The sequence below is a fragment of the Hydractinia symbiolongicarpus genome, chromosome 4 (assembly GCF_029227915.1).
Source record: "Hydractinia symbiolongicarpus strain clone_291-10 chromosome 4, HSymV2.1, whole genome shotgun sequence".
Classification (NCBI taxonomy): domain Eukaryota; kingdom Metazoa; phylum Cnidaria; class Hydrozoa; order Anthoathecata; family Hydractiniidae; genus Hydractinia; species Hydractinia symbiolongicarpus.
Window position 1 is genome coordinate 15,306,909 of NC_079878.1, and position 25,345 is coordinate 15,332,253.

At 32.9% G+C, this 25,345-nt stretch overlaps 1 protein-coding gene across 9 annotated transcripts in view; it reads right to left on the reverse strand.

Annotated features, from left to right (window-relative positions):
- Positions 1–1,393: 1,393 nt before the first annotated feature.
- Positions 1,394–25,345, reverse strand: part of LOC130641552 (uncharacterized) — a 34,170-nt gene continuing 10,218 nt past the window's right edge. For 6 of the 9 annotated variants that reach the window (XM_057448392.1, XM_057448396.1, XM_057448394.1 and 3 more), the window contains 17 exons: positions 14,819–14,909; positions 14,656–14,727; positions 14,394–14,477; positions 14,225–14,320; positions 13,700–13,774; positions 13,002–13,241; positions 10,530–10,581; positions 10,369–10,460; positions 10,226–10,275; positions 9,696–9,711; positions 7,483–7,554; positions 7,203–7,262; positions 7,009–7,028; positions 6,754–6,797; positions 5,415–5,512; positions 4,626–4,837; positions 1,394–2,555 (listed from right to left, as the gene is read on the reverse strand). In XM_057448392.1, the coding sequence (XP_057304375.1) occupies positions 2,093–2,555; positions 4,626–4,837; positions 5,415–5,512; positions 6,754–6,797; positions 7,009–7,028; positions 7,203–7,262; positions 7,483–7,554; positions 9,696–9,711; positions 10,226–10,275; positions 10,369–10,460; positions 10,530–10,581; positions 13,002–13,241; positions 13,700–13,774; positions 14,225–14,320; positions 14,394–14,477; positions 14,656–14,727; positions 14,819–14,909 (1,837 nt within the window). In that variant the 3' untranslated portion in view covers positions 1,394–2,092. Of the gene's footprint in view, positions 2,556–4,625; positions 4,838–5,414; positions 5,513–6,753; positions 6,798–7,008; positions 7,029–7,202; positions 7,263–7,482; positions 7,555–9,695; positions 9,712–10,225; positions 10,276–10,368; positions 10,461–10,529; positions 10,582–13,001; positions 13,242–13,699; positions 13,775–14,224; positions 14,321–14,393; positions 14,478–14,655; positions 14,728–14,818; positions 14,910–25,345 lie in introns of those variants that run through there. The other 3 variants (XM_057448393.1, XM_057448399.1, XM_057448400.1) reach the window with 3 other exon arrangements.

The window sequence follows — 25,345 nt, forward strand, 5'->3', positions numbered from 1 at the left end:
AAATCTCTATAATAAATAAATAATAAATATAATAATATTTGCACTGCTGACGTCAGCAAAAAACTAAAACAACCTATTTTTGCATTGTTCTTCTGCCTAAGTAAGATTACTCCATCTCTATAATAATACGCTAATTCCGTGTGTCTGTCTGTCACTTTTGCAAAGTGGATTACATTCTTCAAAATTTTCTTTAACAAATTCTATAAAACATCGCCTATAAAATTGTTCTGTAATTTACCAAACTTTACCGATAAAATAGTATTGACGTAAAAAGTTAATTAAGATTAGTGAAGCCATTACAATGCACTTAAAACTTTGAGGCCAAATAACTTGGAAACGAGGTGGCGACGTCAATGTTTTTTCACCGCGTGGGTAACTAGGGACAACCTGGGACCAATTTGGGTAAGTTTTTCAAACCTGGGTCCCCGAATCCGTTTCGGAATGGACGGTTTGATGACGTCATCAAAAAACCTTTAAACCTTGATATCTCTGCAACCGTTTGTCAAAGATACATGATCCTATACATTTTCTTAATCAGCACTTCAAGATCTATACGATGAAGTCAACAGGTATACATATTTCTGAAATTTTTTTTTTGGGTTTTCACAGGTCTCTGCTGATGTCTGCAAAATTTAAATGATGGTTGCTTTTCTCTGTTATCCTGCCTAAGTGGATTTTTCCACGGGCCTTATCGACTAGTCTCTTATAATAATACGGAGCTTTTGTCTGTGACTTTTGCAAAGTGGATAAAATTTTTTTGATAAAGTCTATAAAACATCGCCTATAAATTTGTTCTGTAAATTAGCAAACTTTGACGTTAAAGCAATATTGACGTCAAAGGAAAGTATATTACGATTAGTGAAGCCATTGCATTGCACTTTTAAATTTAAGGCTTAATAACTTGGAAACGGGTGGAAATAACTGACGTCATCTCCTGCGTGGGTAACTAGGGACCACCTAGGACCAATTTGGGTAAGTTTTCCAAACCTGGGTCACCAAATCCGTTTCGGAATGGACGGGTTAATGACGTCATAAAAAACCTTTAAACCCTAATATCTCTGCATCCGTTTGTCAGAAGTACACGATCCTATACATTTTCTTGATCAGCGTTTCAAGATCTATACGATAAAGGCAACAGGCATACACATTTCTAAAAAAAAAATTTTGTGTTCTGACATGTCTCTGCTGACGTCATCAAAATTTAAATGACGGTTGTTTTTCTCTGTTATCCTGCCTAAGTGGATTTTTCCAGGGGCCTTATCGACTAGTAACTTAATAAAAAAACAAATTTAGTTAATGAACTAAAATTTTTAAAGGTTTGGATGTTATGGAGCTTTAAAAAGAACGTTAACAGGAGACATAGGGGGTGAACGGATATATAAACAATAAATAGTAGCAACTATAAAATATGTATATATTACTTAAAATATACATCTCATTAAAAATCACGGTAAAATAAATAAAAATATGCTTCACAAAAATATCTGTTTATAAATATATATCTAAAATCATCTAATATTTACATAAATGATTTTTACGCCATAAATTCTCGAACGTAGCCACGCGAGAAAATATTTAAATCAACAAATTCAACCTTTTTTCGAATCGCGAAATTTATCAAAGTCTTAAATAAAACTACAATATGCATTACGACTGATTTTTGGTGTTTTTAAAAAATTAAAAATTAAAAATTTTGTCGGTTGAAATTTATAAAGTTTCTTAAACAAAATTTTTACTTTTATGTTCCAAAGTTCCTAACCACCATATTTCCTCTAATAAGGGCGCTTATTGATGGGGATGTTTATTAGCGGGCGCTTATTACGGGAATACAGTATTCTTTTTAACTTTTTATAAACTGATATCTTATATAGGGAAGCGTTAATGTTTTTTTTAAAGATTATTTAAAAACTGCTACACAGAAAATAAATTTATAGTACGACATCTCCTTGTGCGCGAAGGAATATTTTCGGATTGCGTGAATTTAAACTTCACGCTTGAAACTCCTATATTACTCACAATACAGTAAAATTAAACTGTCCGCACTGCGCATGTCTAATAACAAACCTAGTAGAGTAGAAACAAAAGCCAACGCTCAAACCAGATCATTGCTGGTAACAGATAGAATGGTGATATTCTGTGAATCCGCCGTGACATTGTTGACATTCTGCTGTTCGTATTGCTTGCTGACAAGTATTCTCCTCATCTCTTCCTCCTTCATCGCATTGTTAGTAGGCGGCATTTTCAATGTGCTCAAATCACCCCATATTTTTGCCGTCAATTGCACATCATTGCACGCCCGTTGTTCACAAGATACATCCACCGAACTTCGTTCTACTGTGGATGATTCTTCACGGGCTTCTTTTTCAGGCGAAACAGTTGGGGAACTACGTTTTCGTAGGTTACACGCATTTGCTAGGACTGAACGACGAGTCGCTGAATTTCTTTTTCTTTTCAAACTCACTTGCGCTTGTATGCTAACACTATCTCTTTCTTTTGATACACTAGCTAGTGCAACCGATGTGACGCTTGAATAGCTCGACGGTCGATGTTCCGGGCTAAAGGTACAAGTGATTAAAATAAAAGTGCGGTGAAGAGGTGTAAGTTTTGTATATGGGCATGACAAACATGTGATGGACCCCAAGGGTCACTGTATTGCGCTTTTTTATCTGCTACGCGCTTTTTTAAAAATGTTAAAGGTTTTTTAAAATGTTTCACGGCTTAAAAATGCAACGCGCTTTTCTATTTGATTGTTACGCGCGTGTATTAATGTAACGCGCTTTTTTTAAAAAAATGCAACGCGCTTTTTTTTTCTTTAAAAAAGCACTTTTTTAAGTCCGCCACATAGCCACCATTTTAAATTTAATTAAAACAAAACTAAGGAACAGAGAAAGCGAGGCAGTAGTGTGTGTTAGGCTCTCTTTGTGTGCTTGCTTGACAAGACAAGATGGATAAAAAAACCATTCGAGAAGAAATAGAGCGATATAACAGAGATAGAGATACATGTGTCAAAGGTCATTCCAACCCCAGTAGCGGTGCTGTTACTACTACTACTGTTGCTGCTAACAACAAGGGTAAATAAAAAAAAGCAAGAGACTGAGAGAAGAATGACGAATCTTCTGAACAAAGTAAGGAGTGGTAAAAACAAGAGTTCTTTAAAGCTTTTGAAAACAAAGAACGTTTTGATGCTGGAAGTAAGCTATAAGACGGTTAGACAAAGAGAAGGTGGGGGCTCAAGGTTATGGATATTCCATGTGGTGGTGGCATAACATTTAAAAAAGTTTTAGAAAGAGCAAGAGAATTTTCATAACAATGGCTCAAATTTTTTCATGGAGCATAAAGATGAATGCTACATGACTGTCAATGATGGCCGGAAGGGTATTATTATTATATTTAAAGCATGCTTTTAAATAAAGTGTAGCAGAAGATACATGTTATGATTTTATTATGTATTTTTTTTTAAATATAAAACTTTATATACAACTAGTTTTATGAATATTCTTCGATCTTTTCCACGAGAAATAAGTACAGGTGTAAAGCCTCCCATACAGTGCTTGCTGTATTCCTGTTGCTATCTCTTGCCAGTGTCAGGGCGAACTGCGAAAATCCAACTGAGTAATCAGGGGGGGGGGGATGTCACCAACCTATACGATCCCTTTGCAGTATCGACCAAAATGACTCGATTCGTTGATTATGCGTAGATGTTCTCTGGCATTTTGTTTCTTGTTGCTACCTCTAACCATTTCAACTTTCTGGAAAAGCCATCAATAACCCATGGTTGCCGAAATCAAACGGCTTCAGTTTGTCGTCGCCATCTATGTGCCATACAAAGTTTGGGCCATTTGCAACATATATTTTCGACGGTGTAATCTACGCCTTCTTCTCAGTTCAACTCCATCTGGATCTAAATGTTTTATAATTTGTCTTACGTCTTCTCGCCTACAAAAGCATCCCTTCGATGGTAATGATTTATGAATCCTTCTATAACCTATGTTCGATCCACTACCACTCAATTCATCTGCAACAGCTTTCACTACATCCTTCCTAGCACTTCATATCATGCAAAGGACGTCTTCTCATACCTTTCTTGCGGAATCATCTTTTCAAAGTGATAGCGCTTATGTCACAATTGTGACTAACTCGAAGGAACTCCAAGATTTCAGTGTATGTCAGACCATCTTCAAAATATCTATGAACTGCTTCGTGTATATCCGCCATCTTAACATTGCAGCATGGCGAAATGACATAAATATATTGTTTCTCCCAAGATAGAAAACGTTGTATGTTGATAAGTTATTTTGCATCTTTATAACAAAAAAATTTTTACGTGAAAAAAAAGTGCGTAGCAAAAAAAATATATAAAAAATATATAAAATGCTCGTAGCAAAAGAAAATGCGCGTTGCAAAAATAAATTTGCGTTACAAAAAAAATGCGCGTTGCAAAAAAATAAATGCGCGTTGCATAAAATAAATGCGCGTAGCAGCTGACCCTTCAGGACCATCGTATTTATTTATTTACTTTTAGAGGAGGGAAGATAACAGCAGAAAATACAACTTGTGGCGTTCCTTACAACTTGAAAATATGAGTTTCAAAAAATATTCGAAATTTTTAAGCTTAACATTCGTACTTATTAGGCTCCCCTATTTTTGCATCGTTGTCGATTAATACATTGTTAGATAAAGCGAATTTCTTTATCCACTCAGGTGGTGTGCTGCTCTTGTTCAGTTTTACCGGCAACTTGGGTAAATTCGAGGGCCGAAGTCTCTCCACTGTGTCTTCTTTGCGTATTGGAGAGTCTGGTGGCGACGGGGTAGCAACAGGGTCAACTGATACTTTAAGCTAAAAAAATAAGGTAAAGACAAATTAATTTAAAAGAAACATGAAGTACAAAAACCTTTTACTAAAAAACCCACTTCAGCCAATTTTAAAAACTGTGAGTACTTTGGCCTACAAATTTAAAACTCTTTTATTCCATAGAGATATCTCTATGCTTATCCATACTAATTTTCGCGCGTATTAGTTCTCGCGCGGTGAAAAAAAAAATCCATTTCGCACGTATTATTTTCCGGGCAATAGCAATATGAACATATTTCGCGAGTATTAATTTTCATACAAGTTTAAATTCCCTCACAACTAAAAGGAAAAATCAATAAAATTTGGTGGTTAAAAATAATTTTTATTCTTATTAACTTTCGCACAAAACGTTTTACGCGTTGTTCATGTACGAAATTTTGCGAACGGACAAACTTTCTTGCGCAAATGCGCGAACTGATGCAACGGTAGGTTTCGTGCTAAACGCCAATCAAATTTCATGTTAAAGTGCCTTTAAAAACTGTAAATAATGAAATTAAAAAATATGACAGAAAAACAAGGACAATTTTTTTGGACCCAAGAACTTTTGTCACGGTTTACAAACCTGTAAATTTGAAAACTTTTCCTTTCCATCCAGTGAACTACTTGATTCACCATGTCTTTTTTCGGCCAATTGTACTGGCTGCCAATGGTTTTTGGATGCTACGAATCAAAAAAACGAGAAACCACGGTTGGTTTAAAATCACACACACGGTTCCAATGGCACTGATTTACCAAATTTTAAAGAGGAAGATGTAAAACAAGCTAGGATTTTGATTTAAAAACAGACACCCTCGTTTGCAGGGATTTTCGCATTTTTTGAAATAACAGGAGACCCCGTCTTCTCTCATATCAAAAAAGCGAATATATATATTGACTATATATCAATTTTTAATTTATCATAGACAGGCGACAAAACTTCGACGTGATGGAAAATTTTATGTGACAAAAATCTTCATTCTTATCCCCAGCAGAGCACTTTGAAATAAAACCTCGAATCTATTGCTTATCGATTAAAATTATGCTTAATCAATACGAATTTTCACGCACAAACAACTCGCTCATGTATAGCCGTGAGATCGCGGTAGGTATATATATATATATATATATATATATATATATATATATATATATATATATATATATATATATATATATATATATATATATATATATATATATATATATATATATATATATATATAGTGTTGGTTTTAGTTCTAACACCGAAGATAGAGAAAGAGAAAAGAGAAAAAAAAATTACAGCTGTATCCAGCTACAGAAAACAAAGAACACAAGCAAGAAGCAAAGCAACAAGAAGGTGAAGAAAAAGTCCTAGTTCCCTCCAACTTTGATATTTCTGTAACTGGCGAAGAAAAAGCTAAATCGACGACGTGCTGGAATAAAAAACTGTGTGTGAAGCGACTATGCTGAGTCCATTGACAGACGCAATTAAACGACGCGAATCCAGTGTAAGAAGAATGTCCTGAACTTCGCCACCGTTTCGATGAAAGGGAAGGGTAAACCAACATATCACACTATTCCGTACGTGTGATTTAATAAAATACTAAAAGATTTGATCTGTATAATATTTATAAAATATACACTCGTATACTTTTGCTAAACCGAGATACGACCTTAAAAACCTGTGGCTTTATACCAGTTCCAAAAATTCATGATAATTATTTCTTAACAAGTTTGCTCCATTAACAGGTTCTTATTATTAAAAACAACAAGCTATACACGTCAAAATAAAAGCCATAATCGATCTCATGTTGTGTCCTCCCTGTGACTATTCTCCCTCCTTGACATAATATATTTGTATAGCCTAACAAGTTTATAACAAGTTTATTTACCTATTCGATTAAATGTGATCGTGGAAAACATATTTTCATGTTTCTTACCTGTTTCACTGAATACGGTCTCTTCAAAAACTGCACTGTAGTCCCTACGAAGAACACAAACATTGTTTAGTAAGACTTCTAACAACAAGAAAATATGCAGTTGAAACACACGATAATAACGATGTTAATTTATTCTAATTAATTGCGCGCCAAAATGGTAATATTGTCATCTAATGCGTACATGAAGAAATGAAAATTTTTTTTCGAAGAGAGTGGTTTATACTTTTTTTGATGGCAATGTTCAGGCAAACACACCTTTGTTCTTTTGTTGGAACCTAAAAAAGAAAACAAATGAATTATATTTGGACTAATTGAATCAAGCGATGCAAGATAAAATTCGCCAAAAGAGTAAAAAAATGGAAACCACAACTCTTAATAATCAGAAAAATACTGATAATAATTTTTTTTTACGATTTATATATCCTTTTTCGAATGACAAGAGTACTTACCTTCCGTCTGTATGAAGGAGCTCTAATGTCAGCTCGCATGACTTTGTTTAATTCTCTCATCTTTGGAAAATACAATACAATATGAGTGAATAAAAGAATAACTTCAAATTGTATATTGAATTAAAAAACAATTAAAAACACTTATCTGCCATAAAAAAAAAGAAAAAAAAATTGCAAAGGACAGGACTTGACAGGGAGAGAATAACCGTGTTGCAGATAGGTGTCTCACATCGAGAGTATTCGAGATAAAGAGTTTACTATATCCAAAATAAAGACAAACCTCTTCAGCATTCATAACAGTGATGTCACCAAGAATATCACGTGTCCAATCTCCTGCTCTCTTCAATTTGATCTAAAAGTTTTCAATACATTATGTTTCATTCCAATGCTCTTTCACTTTTAATTGTTTTTTGACATGTTTCTTCTGTGATACATTAAACTGAATGTTAACTCTTTTTACATGCAGTTTCAACAGGATATGCATTATTTTTATTCCCTTTTTTAACAATAGACCTATTTCCATATCCATTTTCGTTCCTTGGAATATACATACCAAAATACAGATATGGTTTGTTTACTAGCAATATGTGCAAAATTAATTTGTCATACAGATTGTTATTAACAATTGGTGATAATATGAGATAATAGCATGCTTCAATGGGCCGTTATAATGCTTTTTATTATTATTCTTGGTGTTAAATGAGCTAGGTAATAGCTAGCTCTGAATATGATATAAGTAGCTAGGCTAGTTGGCTGGCTGCTGACTTGTTCCAAACAACCGTGAAATTTCAAGCTATTTACCAAAATTGGTGATGCTGCTGGTATATATCCCGTGTCTCCAGTTATTGAATGTACCTTATTTTTTAAACATCTGTGAAAGTAACATTAGCCAGGCTTACTGACTGTGGTTTTAAGTGAAACTAAGGTTAACAAAAGGGATGATATCCTAATTTTTAAATTTTGTATTCAGAGAGTTACCATCTTGGTAATTTTTCAGGCAAATAAAATTGAAATTTTTCCTTGAGAGGATCACTTCACAAAACAAATTAAAAATTGTTTGAAAAAAACACAAAATGGTTACTGACGTACTGCCTAGAAAAAAAAAAGTTTCTGTAAAATTTTGTCCACAAAATACTTGTCATGTCGAACTTTGACTTTAATAAGTGAAAACAATGTGAAATTTTTTGTGAAATTTTTTGTGAAGTCAAAAACAAAATTTTTGGTTTTATATTTTCACAAATCGACATTTTGAAAAAATTTCATCGAGATTATTCTCTGTAAAAACAATTTGGACAATTCTGCAAGATTAATTTTAAGATTTCATAGAGACTGAGATTTTGACAAAATTAAGCACGTTTACAGCTGAAATCCGACATTCTTAAGAAAAAGTATATTATTATTATTATTTTTTTTTTGATAAAAACCTAAAAAAATAGGGTGTCATTGAAAAAAAACTTTACTTTTTCTATATATGAAGATTTATGGTAAGCTCTAAGCTCTATCAATTCACATTACTTACAAACTGTAAGTAATAAAGTTAACCATCACAATGCTTGATGCAAATGTACGATTATTGACAATATGCGAGAGTAGTGACAGTTACATAATCACAACAGCCGATAGTTTGAAAATATTAACTTTAAAAACCATTTTACGCAACAAATGTTGAAAAATGATTTATTGATTACTCATGCAGTTAAGCTATAGCAACAAACCTGCAAAAAATACTTGTGAAAATACTATAAGAAAATCCAGCCTTTTTATTATTCTTGATGTTAAAATCTCTTTACTGCCACTCCCCTTTCCCCCGAAGTCAATGTCACTTTTCTTTAGCACTCCACGTTTCTGGAGTACTTCTGTTAGCATCAGTCAAGCATATTTCAATATTGATTTTTGGGGAATGGAGAGCTCAAAATGATATTCACAATATGTTTTTCCAGGGTTTTAGCTTTTAGCGGCTGGCTACTTTTTAACTTGCTACCAGCAAGTTAATTTGAATTTTTTTAAATGATCAGAATAATATGAAGTACCACTGAGCGTTAGTAAACTGTATATTGAGTTTTAAACTTACATAGAACGGTAAAATAAAAATGTATTCAGATCTCATTCTAAAAACGTGGCTATGTTTTGGAGGTTTAGCTGGCTAGCTTGCTGACATATACTGAGAGACACGCCCTTAAAATCTGCAATATTTTAACTTTTCTGTCACACTACAACTACCAAAACCCTCTATATAACTGTGTTAACTACGATTATGTGAAACGGCCAGTTAAAGCTATAAAAGCCAACATTTTGTTGATACATTCTTCAAACATGCATGTAAACAACCAGCATCCCGAAATTTGCTCATAACTAATCTCGTTTTCATGTTATTCTGCATTTTCGCATGCATTTTTCGCGGAACCAAATGAATATGGAAATAGGTCTATTACTATGGTTACTCAGATATTCTAACAACATAAAAACTAACGCATCCTTGGTAGTGTTACTTACACGATGCTTGGGATTGCTAAAAGAAAAAAAGAAAATAATGTAGCTATAAAGTTTTATTAGAAAGGCTCAACTAAACATCTTTTTGGGTAAAATTAAAAATCGCGCAACCGAACATTTACATGATTTAACTATTTAAATCCGTCGAAATACCAAATGATATCCACTTGACACCATCGTAATAAACAGCTTATATTCTCGGTAACTGTCGTAACAACGGGTAATATCGACTAAACCTCTGATAAGTTTTCGTAGCAACGGTTGATGTCTACTTGAAACCTTCGCAACACCGATTATACTTTCTGTGGTAGCAACGGTTGATATTTACTTGAAACCTCTGCAACAGCGTTCATACCTGTAGTAACTACGATTGATATCTATTTGCCGTTGTTACAACAAGCATTTCATACTTTTCACTCACGTCGCTATCAACCTAAAACTGTTGTAACGACGCCTATATTTACACAATGCCGTCGTAACAACGTTTTCAAAAATTCGAGTCATGTTGATCAACTATTGCGACAACAACTTACCTGTTATATGGAGTGTCCGAGTAGTTACTTAGTTGGCGAGTTAACTCTTTCTAGGCAAAGAAAACGATCATAAAAAAAGAGAGTGGATTTGACAATTTAATAAACGCAATGAAACAAACAAAAGTACATTTGATTGAACTTACTGGTGGTAGATCGAAGCTTGGAATAATGATAGGATTTCTGTTTAATGATGTCAGACTTGATTCCTGTTTGCGCATGATTATCACATGAGATGCTGAAAAATATAGAGAAGTTTAAATTTTACGCTAAGACGTTATTACTAATGTAAACAAATAAAATTCACCTGGAATCCATCCTATTCTTCCATCCAACTCCCCATGTATCCAGTCATCAACCTAAAGAATAAGCACATATGACATGCTATATTGTCATGAAAGACTGTCGAGTTATGTAATTATATATTTAAAACTTTTTCTGATAACAATATAAAAATTTAAGGGAATTCACTCGTCGCGGCATGAACCCGCTGCTTGTCGACAAACAAAATACGGTTGTTAATATAGGGACGGACGGCTGATCTCAAATTCGTAATTACATTGGTTGCGTAATGCGCATCTTGAACTTGTCAATGTGCCATCGTACAGCATTTTAAAAATTTTGCTGCAATGTGCATGCAGCACTAAAGAAAGTTGTTGCATAAAATCAAATTAATTTGATTTCGTGCAACAAGTTTTTTCGTAGATTTTGCTGCATTGCATAAAAAAATAAAAATAAGAAATGTGCCTAGAGCCATGGTGCAAGTTTGCTCGCGCGTACAATGCAACAAAATCGTTGTGCATGCGCATGAAAAAAATCACACCGTGGCCTCAGCGCTTAACTAATCAAAAACGCAGAAACAACAAAAAACAAACAGACAGCTACGATATATGCAGAAAGAAACACAAGCGGAAATTTTTTTTTATCATATTTTGTAACAAAAAATCTAAATGTCTCTATCTATATAATAACCCTTTTGCAGCGATAAAGTTGAGAATGTTTTAAAAGAGGTAATTCACCACAAGGTGTCGCATTTGGGCAGGACGGCCCAAAAACCACTTGATTTTGTAGGAACTTTCAGAAAAACTAACCTAGAGTGTCCAACTTTTTTTCCCCATATATCCAAAAGATTTTATATACTGTGGTGTAAACTCTATTAGACAAAACAAATATTTAAAATTCAAGCAAAAGCTTTTCGATATATTCATATCATCGTCAGTGCTATACAATAAAATTAGCCCACTATCGGCGATCTTTGCGAAAATATTCATGAAAAAATTAGAAAATGACGTGGTGATCCCAAATAATCAAAAATTCTACAAACGATTTCTTGATGATTCCATCAGTAGACGCCAGAAAGAAAAACCGACGAATTTTTCCAAAGGTTGAACAATTACCATAAAAACATCAGCTTTACAGTCGAAATAGCTTCAGTAAAGTTCCTAGATACCAAAATATCGTACGAAAAAGACGGCATTAATACATCGGTATAACGAAGTGATAAGAAACTACCCAGACACCGGCTGTCAATAAAGATCCAAAGATGTATAAGAGAAATGCCATCAACTAAGATTTGAATAGAGCCAAAAACATTGCTTCGGATTTCGACAACGAATTAACTGAGACCAGTCAAAAATTTAAAAAAGCTGGATATCCGATCAGATTTACGGAAAGCGTCATCCGGCGATTTGAGGAGAAAGATGATGCTTCACTTATTCCAACTTATTCTTATGAAGAGACACCAAAAACCCTCGTCACCTGTAGCGTATCATATTGTGAAAAGAATGAAGATATATCAAAGAAATTCATTCAGAAATTTCATGAATTCACCGGAAATAAGTACACTTTATGTATAAAATGGAACACCCGAAAAGTTTGAAGTGTCTTTAATCTTAAGAGTAAATATCCCAACCCATCGTGTAAGATCTACCAAGGTAATTGTAGCTGTGGTAAAACGTATATTAGTGAAACGGATATTGGTGAAACAGCGCGAAATGTAGAAGTAAGTTGGAAAGAACACAACCTATTGGCAAATTCTGAACCTTCAAAACATTTACAAAGTAACCGGCCATGTTTTTTTATGGAGAGTATTGTTTTCCGCCACTTTGAACACCCGTGAGAGAAAAAACTTGAAGCTTCAATAAATAATAGCAATTAAAAAACCATCATTGAATAATCAAATAGATACAATAGTTTTGCATCTATTTAGAAATGGTATTACGTGATTCAGCAATTATTGTAAATTGTCAAGATTACCCATCGATAATTATAGAGTAATTATTGAGATTACCCATTGTGTAGTTTTTTTAAGATTACTCATTGTTTAGTTTTTTAAATAAGTGTCGATATGAACGTAGATAACATTTTATTGTATAGCACTGACGATGATATGAATATATCGAAAAGCTTTTGCTTGAATTTTAAATATTTTTTTATGTCTAATAGATTTTACACATATTTCTCTAGCGTATTTGGATTATTAATATTATATACTATGTTATGACATCTATCCTAAAAGGCATATCAAAAAAGTCATATAATTTTTCCTCTTTAGAGGGGATTTAAATATTGTTGTACGCATTTTGTTGCATATGCGGCGCGACGAGAAGCTGTTTTGTGCAACAAAATCATATTACATGCGCACAAAAAAAAATCACACCGTAAACCAAGCGCCTTAGTTTTGCAGTCGAAAATTTTTAGGTTATTTGCAGGGATTAAATTTTGCAGAATTCGCTGACGCTTCATTCACTGATTATGTACACACTATTAACAGACTTACATCCTCTAGTATGTTCACTGTATCACCCACATTGACGCCTAACTGTCTCGCATGCGTGGCTTTAAAAGCAGCAACAACACGACACTGAGCTTTCGTGTTCGCCCGTGCTATACTTCTGTTGAGTTCTGCCTCTTTCTTCTCCTGCTCGACTTCTTTCACAATTTCAATCTCCTCCTCCACACGCCTTTTCTTATGTTGTTTTTTCCGCTTTTTCATTCGATTTATAATGTTTTGTTTGCGCTAAGAAATTTGTTATTTTTAAACTTTAAGAAGATTCACTCTGGACAAATTAAATTATTAACCAACCTAGTAGTTGCAAGGCTTCGATGAGTTGATCTACACAAAACAAAAACACGGGATCCACAAAAACAAAAATACAGGAAGACATCCACAAAAACAAAAATACAGGAAGACATCCACAAAAACAAAAACACAGGCAGACATCCACAATAAAAAAATACAGGCAGACATCTACAAAAACAAAAACACAGGAAGACATCCACAAAAACAAAAACACAAGCAGACATCCACAATAACAAAAACACAGGCAGACATCTACAAAAACAAAAATACAGGAAGACATCCACAAACACAGGAAGACATCCACAAACACAGGCAGACATCCACAAAAACAAAAACACAGGCAGACATCTACAAAAACAAAAATACAGGAAGACATCCACAAAAATAATTTTTACCTTTTCTTGAGCGGTAAGTTTTGGGACTCCTTCCAGATCGACTTCTGATGCAACACTGTGTGTTTCTTCTTTTATCTTAACAACCAATAAAAAGAATAAAACTTAGAATTAAAAATACTCCAACTGAAGAGTAACGTGCATAAGTTTGACCACTTATCTTCTTGGATTAGATATTAGAAACACGCACCAATACACATTTGAAAGGAAGACATTTTCGTAGGATTAAAAATTCCCAAGCGGAAAAAGACGTACAATTTTTTTGGACTACTTGGATTCGGCGATTTGAGGACATACTGTCATTTGACTGTCATATTTTATATAAATGTACACATTGTTATAAATTAAGTTTTAGTACAATCCTAAAATAATTTTCCCCGTAAAATTTCCTCACCTTAATGTGCACTTTGTTATTAAAGAACCTACAACCTTAGTATCACAAAAATGTTCCGTTTTCAACAGCATAATACACTTCTCTTTCTTGCTATAGTAATTTATTGGTATCATGTTAAAATAGTGACAACACACCTTTTCTTGGTATTGCTCGTCTTGTAATGTAGCCAGCACAGGATTCTGAAATTGAACTACAGAAATTTTCTTTTTTGACGCGCTGTTTGGTTGTCTCTGAAACGCGAAAAATGGAAATAAAAGGTACGCTACAAAACAAACAAAACAAAAAAAAACCTGAATAATTTACCACAATAAACGCGGTCGACACGCGTTTCCTCTTCACTCCGGTCATTGCTTGAGTTAGTTCGTTTCTTTGTGAGATATCTTCAGTCTAAAGAGAATTACAACAAGAGATAAGCCACAGTGTTTAAGTGAACAAAAGCTGATCTCAGTATCTTTAATAACTAGGCTAAAAGCGTTAAATTAAAAGCGGAGCCAAACAATAACAACAAATTTCGAGTTTATTTTAAGCTTGTTTAAAACAGATCAAATTAATGATTTATGCTCACCCTTGCAGTACCAAAGAAACTATTTGCAAACGTGTGAAGAACAGTAGCGGCTTTTTTTTTTAATGATTTTTTCTAAACAAGAAAGTATCAAATTAAGTTACAGTTTGTTGGAGCTAACGATAATTTTTAAGAGAAAGAGAAAAATAAAATGTCCATAATCCACCTGGTACTTAGCCTCGTGTTTTTGTTGCTGGAAGTCATTAGTGGAACGACCAAGTTTATTGGCTGCCTCAATTGCAATAGCAACGAACAAGCTGAACAAAAAAAATCTCTTATAATAATACGAAGTGTATGTGACGGTCATGGTGGATATCCTCATTTTCGTTTGATGTTGCCGAAAAAAATCTTTGATGTTGCTGTAAAATATATGTCTTCTTTGTCGTGAAAAGCCGCGAGTTTTGTGTGGTTTGTTAAATGAAGTTCTAGCACAAAGTAACGGAAATTGTGTTTGCAAAAAAGATGGCTGTTCTTTTTAAGCATTTTCTACTCTTTCCTTCAAAATAAATCTTTACAAAAGCATTTAAAAAGGGGCATGGTATATAAATGAAGTATAGAAAGGTTTCTGTAAGTTTTGTTTATGTTTTTTTCAGTTTTGATGATATTATTGATGCAAGACATGTTTGTTAGCTAGCATCATAAAGCCAACCACACCACCAACAACCTAATAGCTAGCTAGCTAGCTCGAATATTATAATTATGTAGCCATGTTCTTTATACCTAGCTAAGTCTCCGGTTTATATTCAACTGACCAGCTATTAGTTGCTGTAGCTAGCTTATGTTAGCTTCAGTTCTATGTTGCTTTTTACATGTAAGTTAGCTACCGTAGTGTTATTATCTTCGTGGTCTTTACTAAGAATGTGACTGTAAGTTATTTCGCTTGACATTTTAGGCTTAAATTAACAAGCCTCAACAACTTTTAAAAAAGTATTACATAATATTTAAGAAGAGTTTAAGGACTGTTTTTAAGCAAATAATGTATTTTTCACATTTTGTGTATGCAAATAATGTAGTTAATAATAAAGTTATATACATCAGTTACATGCAATATGACGAAACGATTTTTATTTAACATGTAGTAATTCTGGTACTTTAAGTGTAGTGATTTTTGTTGTTCTAGATGTTCTGACTAAAACGTTTTTCTTTATGACATTTTGTATTGATTAAGAAAAGTTTCAACTTTTTTGAGGGAGTACAACACCGAAAAAACTTGTGTTTTTTTTATATTTTGTATAAATTCTTACCGGGCAGGACTCTTTACAACATACCGAAATGACTGATCCCTCTCCATTTTTAAATTTGATGCGTTCCAAGTCGCAGTTTTTTGAAATTTTGGGTAATATTTAATGAGTACAAGATGCAAATACTGATTTTTGTTGAATCAGAAGTATTTCCTACAACCATTCTTTTTTTACACTTTTGTGGAAAAAAAGTGTATGCAATATCATCAGAATAACTGGTTTTGTTGCAAACTGTTTTTCTTTTTCACATTTTTGATTGTAATATTGTTATAAAGGGCATATATCAATAGACATACATATACCAAAATAATTAAATTCTGCAAACTTTGATTTTGTCGTTCACCTCTCATCCTTTTATATTTTGATTAAACTTTTGAGGAAAACCATAGGAAGTATTTAGAATTTGTATTTTGTGTTGCAAATTTAGTGCAAAAATTGACATAAAATGAACTGTTAAATCAAAGTCTATAGAAGAAAACTCTGGTCTGGAAGCGTATTGTTTTAACTCTTTGTATAAAGTTTAAATGGTCACGTGACCAAAGTAGATGCACGCACGCCAAGCGACAGTTCACAACAGAAAGCAATTAGCTAGCGACCGACCTAATCGTTTCATCTAAACTATCAATAAAGTTGTTGTAATTAAGTATATATGGTGACATCAATCAATTATCTTTAAAATCAAATCAAATTTGACTGTGAATTAACTGCAAAAATGCCAGGGGCTAATTGTGCATTTCCTGACTGTGGCACCACAAGACGAGCCAGCTACAGTGACGTTGGTATATTTCAAATACCGAAAAGAAAGAATGATTTTTATCAAGACTGGAGAAAGAAATTGTTAGAAAAATTATCTACATATCGTGCAGTTGATAAAACTTTAAAGGAAAGGATGGAATCAGGAAGGGTTTACATACGTGAGAAACACTTCGCCACAGAAGATATTGAAAGAACCAGTGAGTAAAAGTTTATAATACAGACCAGCAGTATTATTGATTTTTTACGCGTCTGTAAGGTTTGTATTCAAACATAATTGCGGTCGTTTAAATATCGTATTGGGTTATCGGGTCTTGCTTTTAGTTTTGTGCTTATTAATCAACAAACAATGAAAACAAATCTAGCTAGCTAGCTAGGTTTAGCTCTCTCTCTCTCTCTCTCTTTCTTTTTCTCTCATGTATATATTAATTTTTTTTTAGAATCTGGCAAAAAAACTTTAAAGTTAAGGAGCCTTACCAACAATCAATCTTCCTAAAAAGTCACACGAAAATTTAAAGTCACCCGAAAGAAGAGTTATCATTAAAAGTCCGATTCCAATGAAGAAAAGTGAAGATTTAGTTTACAAAAGTTTAGTTGATTTCAACATGAAAGTGGATAGGTTAAAAATGAATGGCTGGCAAACTATATTTTTAGAGCATAAAAGTGTATATAAATATTTTACGCCACAATTTACCATACCAAAATATGAAGTTATTATCGATGAAAGTATAGGTTTCACTTTATTAATATTTGGATGGATACTTCCAGGAAATCACGACCTTTACAAAAAGCATCTCAGGTTAGTAAGGAAAGTGACTATATCAAATTTAATTAAAGAAATCACAACTTACCAATTATGTAATGGTGTAGATGTTGAATCAATCCAGTACAATCAAAGGTATATAAAAGATCTAAAGATTGTTGTATTTTAAAGGAAGGTTGTGATAAATTGTGTTGTATGTTTTGTGACATATTTGTCAAAAAATTTCATAGTGATGCAAAGAGAAAGTTGTGTAACATTAACATACCAGCAAAATTAAATGCTCCTTTATGTTCAACTCACCCTAATAAGGTAAAGCTAGCTCTGCAGCAACAAAGGAAGGAGTGTATACAATTAAAGACACAAATTGAAAAAATGAAGAAAGAAAGTCACTTGGTGTTTTACTTGATGAAGATTTAAGTACTGATATTAAAGCATTAATGAACGCAAATTCGGACACAGTGTCTCCATTCATGAAAACATTTTGGGAACAACAAGTGAAATCGTTTAGTGGAAAGGTTCATGGTCAAAAATACCATCCAATGATCATACGATTTTGCCTTTCACTTGCCTCCAAATCAGCATCAGCGTATGATGAACTCAGGGATTCCCAGGTATAGTATTACCTAGTAGAAGGACTTTACGCGACTACAAAAATGCGATTCGCCCAAAAGCTGGATTTAATGTTGTGCAAAAACTAATCAAAACAGTTCAACCACTCACTGGGTCTCAAAGATATATAGTGCTATCTTTTGACGAAATAAAAATTCAGGAAAATCTGGTTTTTAATAAGCATTCTGGAGAACTTATTGGTTACGTTGGTCTTGGTGATCCGGAACGTAACTTCTCTACTTTTGACACCACAGATCAATTGTCGACACATGCTTTAGTGTTTTATGTAAGAGGTTTAGCATGTGATCTCAAGTTTGCATTTGCCTACTTTGGTACAAAAGGCATCACATCCTACCAACTTATGCCAAATTCTGGGAAGCAGTATCCATCTTAGAATTGACCTGTCAGCTTTCAGTTATAGCTGCTGTGTCAGATGGCGCATCCCCAAATTGAAAATTCTATAGGATGCATAGTGCTATGGATGACAAATTGGATTGCGATGTTGCTCATCGATCACTAAATGTTTTTGCACCACACAGATATATCTGGTTTTTTGCAGATGCACCGCATTTAATGAAAACTGCAAGAAATTGTGTATTTCATTCTGGTGAGTTTCAAACTTTGAGAATTTATATAAAAACATACTTAACCTCTTAAAATAGTGTATTAAATACTTCCATACCTTCCCTACCTATACCTTTTCACGTATATTTTTTTGCAGTCATGTCTTAATAGTGTGATTTTTACATAGTTTGTATTTAGGTGATGGTAGAGGAACTCGTAGCTTGTGGAACAATGGTTTACAAATAATTTGGTCACATTTTGTCAAAGTTGTTAATGATGAACTTTCCAGTGGATTAAAAACATTGCCCAAATTAAGTCTTGAACATGTTCAGCTTAACCCATATTAAGTCATGAGTGTCCACCTAGCTGCACAAATTTTAAGTGCTAGTGTTGCAAATGTTTTAAAGGCATACTACCCACCTGAAACACATGGTACTGCTACATTTTGTATGCAAATTTTTTGATTGTTTAAATGTTCGCAATCAACTTGAAGGAATAACCAAGAGGAAACCATTTTTACAACCATACCGAAATGTTAATGACGAAAGATTTTTGTGGCTGGAGAGTGTTTTTTTGAAATATTTAAGTGATTGGAAAAGTAGTATTGTTAATAGGCAAGGAAATTTCAGTCATTTCGGTTTACAAATGACAGTTTACTCTGTTATTGAAGCTACAAAATACCTGCTTGAACAGGGAATGCCATTCGTTTTGACAGAACGATTTAATCAAGATGTGTTGGAGGAGTATTTTGGCAGACAAAGAAGTTTAGGTCGCAGAAACGACAATCCAAGCCTTTACCAGTTTGGTTACAACTCCAACACAATTCGGATGCAGAGATCAGTAGTGCCTGTTACTGGAAATACTAAAGACCGACATAAACAAAAACGACGTGTCTCATGGCGTAAAGTTGACGACGAGCCCTTACAAAAACGAAAGCCAAAAAAGTACTGTATATATTTCATATATACAGTATCAAATATATACAGAAAATGTTTAGAAAGTCATCCACAATAAAAAACTACTTAATCAATAACATCAGGTTTATTTGTGGCTTTTGCAATACTTTCGCGTAAACTCTTCGATTTTTTAATCTTTGTGGACAATTTATGTTTGTCACATCTTTTGCTAGTGAAAAAGCCCGAACTCTAAGGTAGAGTCTTACCATCTGCTCCATTAAATTATTTGAAATTTCACTGTCACAAATATTTACGCCACAAATTTCTATTGTTGCATTGTATATGCTTATTATTTCACAGTGTTTTATTAGTTCCTGTGTAATTGCGTTAATGTCTATTTTTTTAACGAGAGATTTTGTCTGAGTTTCAATTCGGAATTTTTCCTCGACTACTATGAATATTCGTACAAAATCTTCCTTTATTGCCAGTAAATCACCTCTGCTTTGTGTATCAACTAATTTTTGGCCAGTGTAGTCTTCAGCTACAGTACTTTTTAATATTTGAAGTAATGCTTGATTGGTTGTACTGTTATAGTCTTTCTTGTTAGTTATTTTTTAAATAAATTTATGGATCACATAGCCAACAAGATATTGCAATCCATGCATTTCTTTTTGTGTCACAATATGTGGTTTTGGCATGGCCAGTGATTCAGGTTGTATGAAATGATTTAAAACTTTTTCAGCTAATTTTGTTGCAAGAAGACTACACAAAGGCTGATCTAAATCTGAAAAATATTTTGATGAGTGGACAACAATGTGACTATAAAATGAGGAGTAATATTGTTCTTTGTCTTTTTTTTTAATAGTTTTTTACATATAATGTTAATTTGGCTGACAAAATCTTGTTTTGGCTGAAAAGACTAGCATTCTATATTTGCACGTAAATCTTCAGGATAGCACTCATTCTTTTCTATGGCTTTTTGTGAACTGCGTACCAACAATTTCAAGTCAGCTATATCAAGAAGCACGTGTCTTTCCAACGTATTTTTTTCTGTTGAAACGTTTTTGTGTTTATTATTTTGATGTCTTGTTAAACCACCTTTTGTTGTGTAACTTTTATTGCAGTCAGCACATGGAAAGTTTCCCAAAGTTGTTACCTAAAGAGAAATTGAAAAAGACAGCATAATTTTCACTATTGTTTTTATTTTTATCCCCTAAATAGGTTTATATTACCTGGATAACTGCGTTATCAATATCTGTATTGAAATTTTCATCTAACATATCTTCATCAAGAAACTGTAACAAAACATCTAGCGTTTCACTCCAAACAAACCCTTCCTCGTCCGCCATTTTTGATCTTTGTGCATTCACTTTGATCAAGTGATGTATTTTTAAAATTTGCGCGAGTTATTTCACAGAACAATGGTAAAAAACAATGCGCTTCCAGACCAGAGTTTTTTTCTATAGACTATGGTTAAATTGATTGCTGTTGTTTTAACATGAATTATGACTCAAACTTTGTTTTTGCATTTCTAATTTGACTAATTAGCCTAAAAAAATTGCCAATTGGTTTTACACTCTGTTCTCTTTTATATATATTTTTGTGAACATGAAGTACAAAAGTAAAGTTAGAAGCCACAAGAAGTTACTTCGAAAGTGAAGAGTGGAGCTAGAAGTAGAAAATGAAAGCTTGGGTTTAAAGTAGATTTGGATTCACAAATAGTAAGAACTTTTTAGATATTTTTAGACGTTATGTTTTTATGTCGCTAGAGTTACGTGTCAGGCAGACTCGTATTTGCCAGGAAAAAGTCACTTAAAAGCTTCAAATTCTTTATATTTTATATTTTACCGCGTTTTTTATAAAAAATCTAGCATATTTTTTTACACTTTTTTGCTTAATTGATGTTTCCCCTGGTGCGTAACTAATGTATTTGTCCTAAAATTCAAAATGCTACATAAAGCTGTTAACTGGCTATCAAACAAATGTGCCAGCGAAACTTTTGGTTTGTTGAACTTACTGCAAATGTCATAATTTTTATATTGCTATTGTCTCTGTTTATATGTGTTTTACTAAGCATAAATAGCTAGCTGGCTATATGCGTCTTCCCAGTTTAACTATATTTAACTGGGTATCTGTCTTATCTAATGTTACCTTCAAGCTCCATATCTAAACCTAGCTAGCTATAACTGATGATTAATGTTGTTATTCCTCTTTTAGCTATTTATATCCACCTTAGTAGTCAAACTTAGGGATCTTATTATATTTGAGTACGAATTATGATGTAACAAGCCACAAAATCTTTCCAAGACTTATTGAACTTTTAGGGTAGTGTGAGGAATAATTTTTCTCACGTTTTCTACAAATTTTACTTCAAGAGGAATGATTTTGTAAGACTAAAATGTGCGTTAATTGGAGTAAGTTTTATTGTTTTGTTGTTGACATCCTGTTAAACTTCTGTGAGCTCGCATGTAAATTACAAGGTTATATATTTTTACAATGGTGGTGGTTGATATTTTTACAAAGGTTGTTGACATTTTTGGGGAAATTTACCTTAGTTTTTTACATTTGTGGTTAAAATTTCTCAGCAGAGAATAGTATGGTTGCCGTTTATATTGTTTCTGTTGCAAACTGCCGTTTTTTAAATGCTGTGTAAACTTTTGTGGAAAAAGACCATATGCAAAATACTGAAAGAACAAATTTTTGTACAATTAGACTTTTTTTAAACTTTAAACTAACTGCAAGTAATGTAATTGCGGGAATAAATATTTGGTGATGATAAAAAATTACTAAATGTTCAGACTGAAACTGTTTAACTGTTGTGAGTGAGGACCATGTGCAAGTATATATACTAAAAATAATAATTTGATATTCTACAGTTTCCAAGTTGTATTTTTGTATGCACTTAAATGACTGCGTTGAATTTGATGGGTTTCATATCAATTTTGTGGAAGATTTTATGGGTGAAGACAATATAGAACTGATTTATGTTCATATTTTGATTTGCTCCTAATAAACCTTTGTGTTCTACATTTATTGTAAACTTTTGTGAGGAAGGACCATATTTTTATATACAATGTTTTCAAAATAATGATTTTTGTTGATTTGAAATTTACTCCTTGCTCATTGCTTCGACATTTCAGTTTAAAATGTTTGGTAAAGTCAGTACGGATCATTAGACAAAAAATTGTTTTGTTAACCGGTTAATTTTTACATTTTGTGCATATTTTTGCGGGAGAGGATGGTATGCAACTGAATAAATGATTTTTCAAAGTTTAACTTTTTGTTTTTTGGTTTTTATGTTTGTTTAAGTTTGGCTTTTTGATATTGTTCAGGTTGTATTGTTTTGTATAAGCATTTAGGGAAAAGACAATGTTTAAAATGCATAAAGAACTTATTTCATAGATCTGTGCTTACTGTTGCAAGCCTTTCTTTTCGACTTAACTGTCTGGGTTGTGACTGTTAATGTTGTAACTTTCTACTAACTAGATTTTACACTTTGCACACCGTTATTTTTCATATTTTGTCTGAAGTTTTGTTGGTAGGATTTCATGCGATTTGACATTTGATATTTTGTGTTAGATTTTAAGAACTTTTTTGTTAAATTATGACTTATATACTTTCTTTTTATGCGTTTTCAGATTATTTTTTTAGTAAAAGGCATATTCAATATACTGAAATATTTGCTGATGTCATCAAAATTCAAATGACAGAACTTTTCAATTGTTTTTCTGCCTAAGTGGATTTTTCCACGGGTAGTAATAATAATAATAATAACAATAATAATAATAATAATAATAATAATAATAATAATAATAATAATAATAATAATAATAATAATAATAATAATAATAATAATAATAATAATAATAATAATAATAATAATAATAATAATAATAATAATAATAATAATAATAATCATAATAGTAATAATAATAATGAACATAATCCACTGAATTCTACAACTGTAAATAATATAAACAGTATTTTTTAATATTCTACAAATAGAAGTATCACTGGAACTTCTAGTTCTGTTTCTTTTGCTTCACCAGATGTACAAAAAAGCTAACAGACCCGACGTTGGGTCAAACAAGTGAGGGGATAGCATGCTGTGTCCCGCACTGTTTTTAAAATTCAAAACAAAACAAAGACCTTAATTTTTACATCGTTCCTAAAGACAAGACCTTAAGGAAGCAGTGGCTAGCTAAAATTAGCATAAAAACTTCAAGCCAACAAGTTCAGTATATAATTTTGTAAACTTCGGCGAGCAATCTTTTTCCACACCTCGTCAAATTTAATTGTTTCGACATATAGTTCCTTGTCCATGTATATAACAAAATCAGTTTCCTTCGTTTTGGTGATCGCCATTACACCTAAACACTGGTAATATACACATGCAATTATTTTAATTGAGCCTTACCATCCACCATACGACAAAAAATGCTTATCATTGCACGCTTCGTCTATCGTCATATATAATTTCGAAAAGCGGCATTTGACTTCAATCGGTTTTGTCGCTGATAATAAACCATCCAGGCTGCATCCTAACCATGGCCACTTTAGGTTTATCAAAATACCACAATTCACGACGTTGAATTTTGTCTTTTTTTCATAAAGTTTTAGCGCAATAGGATATTGATACCCCACTTATAATTTTTCGCAAAAACTGTCTATCATGTTCTCCTGGCAAAACCTTTTGAAAAAGCGATTTAGGATATAAATTAGTTCTTCAATTAATTACTGCGCCAAACTTGAAAAATGTTAAGCGTTTTTTTCTTTTTAAAACCATTTCCTAGAAGAATAAACATTTTTTATTCCTCTTGCAACCCATTGTCATCAGCTGAATTTAATTTAAATTTTTAAAAGATTTCATTTAAGATAACTCGGTCAGGAGTACTATCAGCTGTATGGATGACTATATCAACAACTTCTTTTCGAGACGTGGTAAAAATCACAAGTATAACTCCTTAACAAATTTTCCATGCATATCCTCTGTCCCCTAATCTTTTTATGCTTTTTTGGTCTTCGGTGGAAGTAGACATTGAACAGCAATCCCGCTTACCAGCGACAATCAGCCTCTTTTTTGATTTGGTACAATCTTTCTCATAATTAGCTTTTTCAAACAGTTTAGTTGAGAAAATAGTACAGCTTTTATTATTTGAAGCCTCTCCAGAAACCTGCCATTTTGAAGAACATCAATGCAAGTTTTATCATCTGGAAATTCTGTTAAATCAAATCTTCTAGCTGGTATAAAGTTGCAGCTACATGTTTACAGCAGCTGCCTATGCCAGATTTACATTTGCATGTTGCATATAAAATATCTCCAGTGCTTTGGTTTAAGTGTACATATACACCATATTTGGCTCTTTTCATCTATACGTAGCACTTCAAATAAAAACTGTATAATTTCCTTTTACATTGGGTTTAACACGAACTCCCTTCACACAATTTTCTTTAAACAATAGATATTCGAGAACAGCAAAGACAGATCTTTGATCCATAGCTTAATACTGTTATCTATAGCTTCCTCTTCTTCAACAACAAGTTTAACAAAGCTTACGAAAGGCAGGTCTAAGCCCCTTGTTTGAGCTTCGAAAAAAGCTAGTGTCAGAATCAACATCATTATTTAAAGCTTGTATATTTCCTTCTTGTTGTTGTCCATTTTTGCAGTAATGTCAAGGCGTTTTAGCGTTTATCATGATATTAATGAATACAACTACCATATGCATTTGAATGTTGAGAATTACGGCAACGGCGAAATGCATTGAATGGAAAATAACAAATAGCGAAAGTTAGAGGTCTAAAAAGTCACAATTATCAGTACTCTTTTTAAACTTAAATGTTTACAGCTAACAGACGCACAAAAATCA